This window comes from Capricornis sumatraensis, chromosome 10 (genome assembly GCF_032405125.1).
Source record: "Capricornis sumatraensis isolate serow.1 chromosome 10, serow.2, whole genome shotgun sequence".
Lineage (NCBI taxonomy): Eukaryota > Metazoa > Chordata > Mammalia > Artiodactyla > Bovidae > Capricornis > Capricornis sumatraensis.
In genome coordinates this window covers 43,699,718-43,705,717 of record NC_091078.1, presented here as the reverse complement: position 1 = coordinate 43,705,717, position 6,000 = coordinate 43,699,718, and the positions used below count along the sequence as shown (strand labels likewise).

Below are 6,000 nucleotides of genomic sequence, written 5' to 3'. Positions count from 1 at the left end.
ACATTGGCCAAGACAAAGAAGCTTTGAGAACAACTGATTTGTTGCCATACTAAGAAAACCGATAAAGGTTTCTATAAAGGTTTCACACCTTACATTAGCCAGACAGACTGAGGAGAAGCTGGAATTCAGTGTAAATCATTCTGAAATGCATGACGCTGACTGAATAGGTTGTGGTGGTGGTGGTTTAATTGCTAAGCCATGTCGGATGCTTTGCGACCTTATGGACTGTAGCCCGCCAGGCTCCTCTGTCCATGGGATTTCCCAGGCAAGAATACTAGAAAACATAAATATGCTTTATTCACCAAGATATTTTTATTAATATTATTATTTACGTAGAAAAATTTGACATCTTTCCCAATGAAGTAAACAGTTATCAAGCTCACACTGAATTGCCCCACTTTTTGTTTTGTCTATTTTATAAGTTAGCAAATTGTGACAGTTATCCCACTAGATATTCTGCTCCCAGCCCTAATCAAAATCAAAACAAATATTCCAGACACTTTGCAGTACATAACATCTAAGAGTCACAGCAATTTCAGAGACAACTTAGTGAAATCTTGCTGTTTTTAGAGTTATAGAAGCTAAAGCCTAGAAGTGGTCTTTGTATACAAGAGTTGGAACCAGGACTCTGGATGGAGTGAGAGAAAAAGGAACAGTAGTAGATATGAAAACAACTGATAAACTTCAGTGGAAAAGAGGAAGAAAAAACAATATCATGTAACTGAAAACCAAAACTACAGTCATACAACTATTTTGTAGTGGCTTACAAATAAAGTATAAAAAACTCAGAAATATATGTTATAAAACTGTACAAACTCCTAGATGTTTAAGGTCTAAAGTTTTTAGAAGGACACACGTATACAAATTTTCAGGAAAAAAAATCATTTTTAGAAAAAGTCACATTTGTCCCTGGACATAGTATTCGTAATTGGCTTTCAAAACAAACTCAAAGTAAGGGTTGGACTTCAAACTTCCCAGCTGGTCGGCCTGCAGCAGCTCCTTCACCTCGGGTAGGTACTCACTGAGCTGAATGCCTAAAAATACAAACACAGAAAGTTTTTTTTTTTTTTTAATTTTCACATAATTCTCAAATGAATTAAGATGACAGATGATAGAAACACCTGTGCTTCTATTTAAAATATAACGTCACTCTGCTATTGGAAAATACTCTGTTCTAAATTCCTTCCATCTGCCAAGCATACTTACAGGCCTGACAATATGACATTCTTCACTTAGTAGGGGCTACATGACTGTTCTATATATCTGGGCTACGTGTTTGACTCTAGTGGTCAAAAGAGCCATCAAAACAGCCATTCCATTTAAAGTCTTTAAAACAATCTGCAACATTTTCCTTTTTCTCCATAGCTTAAGCCATTCCTTCCGTGTGGAAGTTTTAAGTTAATAATCACTTGAAAACAAGTATTTCAAGGCCAACCAAACAGCATTCTAAGCAGCTATACAGTAAAAGAAGTAGAAGGTATCAGTGAAAGATTGCTTATAAACCAGTTGTAAAATCTGTTAAAACAGGAATCCTGAGTTATCAAGGAAGACAAAGTTATACTATACCTTCTTAAAAGACTTTCAGACATTTATCTGTCCCCCAGATCAAAGACCCACTGTTTCACCTGGATGTGTGGTCTCCCCACACTCCAGAAATGCCTGACTGCAGAGGTGCTTATTTGAGAACTGGTTTTTAATGTTTTTTTCCTAGGGTAATTGGTTCGCTTAATTTTTTAAAAATTTATTTCCAGAGCCAACTTTGGTAATATATATTTTCCTTGATTTTGATCAACTTTCTTTTGTATTTCAAGTTTATTTTTGAAAAGACATATAAAATTCTTTAAAAATTAAAAAGAAAACAAGTATTTCCAACAATTCTATATTCTCCTATTCAGGAAATAATTTAGTGGAACACTGCCATGAAAGCTATCTGCAGTATCTAACATACTGGCAGTTTCTCTCTGAGACTAGAAGGAGGGAAACCACGCCTTTGTCAGTCCCCTATGGACCTGGAAAGCCAATAAGCATCTGTGTAGTTACAGAACAGCATATACAATTTTCTCATTTGATAAATAAAGAAAATTGGAAGAAACATTTTAAATTAATAAGGTAACATTTTATAACCTGTCACATTACCACAAGCTTCTCAAAATCAAATACTGTTTATTTTTAACATCATCTAAGTGCCTAGCACCACTGTTGGTACTTAGTTACTATACAATAAAAATCTTATAATAAATGCTATGAGAATTAATCTGCAATATTTATATATCATTCATTACAATCAACACACTTTCAACAAAGACTTTTTATCTGCGAAACAGTATTACACTTGTGAAAATATCAATTTCCTAAACATCAATTCTCTTAAAAACTTACGACCCCATTCTAAGTGGGCAGTGTTCATTGGCTCTAGGTGATGGCCACCAGGTTAATAGTTCAGTCTAGTGTAGCAAATCTTTCGATTTTTAAGAGAAGTCAGAAAACATTTTTTAAAATTTGTTTATTTTAATTGGAGGCTAATTGGACTGTGAAGAAAGCTGAGCGCCGAAGAATTGATGCTTTTCAATTGTGGTGTTGGAGAAGACCCTTGAGAGTCCCTTGGACTGCAAGGAGATCCAACCAGTCCATTCTAAAGGAGATCAGTCCTGGGATTTCCTTGGAAGGACTGATGCTAAAACCGAAACTCCAGTACTCTGGCCACCTCATGCGAAGAGTTGACTCATTGGAAAAAGACTCTGATGCTGGGAGGGACTGGGGGCAGGAGAAGAAGGAGACGACAGAGGATGAGATGGCTGGATGGCATCACGGACTCGACAGACGTGAGTTTGAGTGAACTCCGGGAGTTGGTGATGGACAGGGAGGCCTGGCTATTATAAACAGTGCTGCAATGAACATTGGGGTACACATGTCTCTTTCAATTCTGGTTTCCTCAGTGTGTATGCCCAGCAGTGGGATTGCTGGGTCATATGGCAGTTCTATTTCCAGTTTTTTAAGGAATCTCCACACTGTTCTCCATAGTGGCTGTACTAGTTTGCATTCCCACCAACAGTGTAAGAGGGTTCCCTTTTCTCCACACCCTCCCCAGCATTTATTGCTTGTAGACTTTTGGATAGCAGCCATTCTGACTGGCGTGAAATGGTACCACTCATTGTGGTTTTGATTTGCATTTCTCTGATAATGAGTGATGTTGAGCATTTTTTCATGTGTTTGTTAAACATCTGTATGTCTTTGGAGAAATGTCTTGGTTCTTTGGCCCATTTTTTGATTGGATCATTTATTTTTCTGGTATTGAGCTGCAGGAGTTGCTTATATATTTTTGAGATTAATTCTTTGTCCATTGCTTTGTTTGCTATTATTTTCTCCCATTCTGAAGGCTGTCTTTTCCCCTTGCTTATAGTTTCCTTTGTTGTGCAGAAGCTTTTAATTTTGATTAGGTCCCATTTGTTTATTTTTGATTTTATTTCCATTACTCTGGGAGGTGGGTCATAGAGGATCCTGCTGTGATGTATGTTGGAGAGTGTTTTGCCTATGTTTTCCTCTAGGAGTTTTATAGTTTCTGGTCTTACATTTAGATCTTTAATCCATTTAGAGTTTATTTCTGTGTATGGTGTTAGAAAGTATTCTAGTTTCATTGTTTTACAAGTGGTTGACCAGTTTTCCCAGCACCACTTGTTAAAGAGATTGTCTTTTCTCCATTGTATATTCTTGCCTCCTTTGTCAAAGATAAAGGGTCCAGAGGTGCATGGTTTTATCTCTGGGCTTTCTATTTTGTTCCATTGATCTATTTTTCTGTCTTTGTGTCAGTACCATACTGTCTTGATGACTGTAGCTTTGTAGTATAGCCTGCAGTCAGGTAGGTTGATTCCTCCAGTTCCACTCCTCTTTCTCAAGATTGCTTTGACTATTCAAGGTTTTTTGTATTTCTATACAAATTGTGAAATTATTTGTTCTAGTTCTCTGAAAAATACTGTTGGTAGCTTGATAGGGGTTGCAGTGAATCTATAGATTGCTTTGGGTAGTATACTCATTTTCACTATATTGATTCTTCTAATCCATGAAATGGTATATTTCTCCATCTATTTGTATCATCTTTGATTTCTTTCATCAGTGTTTTATAGTTTTCTATATATAGGTCTTTTGTTTTTTTAGGTAGATTTATTCTTAAGTATTTTATTCTTTTTGTTGCAATGGTGAATGGAAATGTTTCCTTAATTTCTTTCTGTTCTCTCATAGAAAACAAGACTTTTGTAAGAGCTCTTCTCAATTATTAAATTCCAGAGACTAATTAGGAAAAATGTTAAATTCCATGCAATGATACACAATTTTTTTTCCCTCTATGGCAACCTACTCCAGTACTCTTGCCTGGAAAATCCCATGGACGGAACAGCCTGGCAGGGTCAATGGGGTGGCAAAGAGTTGGACACGACTGAGTGACTTCACTCATTATAATATACTTTAAAACTGAAAAGCATATTAAGGAAGCATATAAATATTAAAAACAAAACATAAAAACTGAAAAGCTCCAGGTGGGTAACTTAAATATATCTACAGACTAAATTTATCCCACAAGCTGAAGTAATTGTTAGGCTGCCCAAGTCTATGAAATATAATGGAAGCTATCTATATTTACCTCCAGAATCTGCCCTTTAAAAACATTTACTCTTGTAAATGTAAACAATATGGAAGTCATATTATTAAAAAGATTCCAAAGATAAATGCCTTCGGCTTGGTATTGTTTTATATATATATAACATTATAAATATATATTATTAATATATGTTATATCATTATATAAAACATATGTTTCCACTTGTTTTTGTCCTTCAGTCAAACCTTAATAATCGTTTTTGGAAAATTATTGGTTTCTATTCATTTTCCATCTACGATATATAATCTAAAGATAGCAAAAACTGCAAGGTGAACTTTAAATAGTACCATATACTTAATTAGCCACAATTCAGCTCAGCGGCACCTTTCCAAGAACTAACTTCATGGAAAGCATCAGATTTGGATCCAAATGAATCTCTTCAACAGCACAAAGAAATCAACCATATCCAGTTATTTCTTCAATTCCAAATATAGAAAACAGAAAGCCTAGGAGATATATTTTAACTGTCTGAATTTCAAGGATTTTTAAGCAAAAGATAATTTCTTTTGTTATCTCCATTATTTAATTTAAAATTTTTATATTTTGACAATGAAATGGCTTACCTGCCTTTGTGTTCTTTATTCATCTTTGAAAATAAAGTGAAGTGAAAGTGAAGTCGCTCAGTCATGTCCGACTCTTTGCGACCCCATGGACTGTAGCTTATCAGGCTCCTCCATCCATGGGATTTTCCAGGCAAGAGTGCTGGAGTGGATTGCCATTTCCTTCTCCATTGAAAATGAAAGTGTTCATTAAACCTACTGTCAATGTGGGGTAGTCAAGAGTCTATTTGTCATAAATAAACCTCCAGGTCAGTACTGAGGTCAACAGTTCTATCCAGGGTGAAACTTGTGGCATGTAAGCACCAAGAGGTCGCTGCTCTTTCACCTCACTCACATGTTGGCTGGTATGGTGAGCTCCATGGTTCTCCTCTGAGGCCCTTGTCATTTCAGGGATTCTCAAGCAGAGGACCGCAGAGTGGAATCTACTACAGAAGAACTGTGAATGTGAATCTGTAAAATAATTCTAGCCTTTCAAAGAACAAAAGTTTAATGAGTGACTACTATGTACCAGGCACTGGGCTGGGCATGTCTTATACAGATCAAATAATGTGTCCTGCAGATGTAGGTATGGAACATTTCCAACTGTATGCAAATGTCAGCATCATGAATAAAATTCACATCCATCTAGAAGGGCTGCTGAGTTTACAACAGTTTCTGTCATTGTGTACTTTATTCCAGGTAGTTTTAAAGAGAGTGTCCTTATATCTTAAAAGACTGGTAAATACTAGGTTAGCCTATTTTGCACACTGCCTGGATTTAACATCATCTGTTTTAATAATTCTATAATAA

General features: G+C 35.9%; 1 protein-coding gene across 1 annotated transcript in view; it reads right to left on the bottom strand.

Annotated features, from left to right (window-relative positions):
* Window positions 1-349: 349 nt before the first annotated feature.
* NUP133 (nucleoporin 133) overlaps window positions 350-6,000 on the bottom strand; it is a 55,213-nt gene continuing 49,562 nt past the window's right edge. The window contains exon 26 of the mRNA XM_068982375.1: window positions 350-1,034. Coding sequence (XP_068838476.1) covers window positions 898-1,034 — 137 coding nt within the window. The 3' untranslated portion in view covers window positions 350-897. The remainder of the gene's footprint in view (window positions 1,035-6,000) is intronic.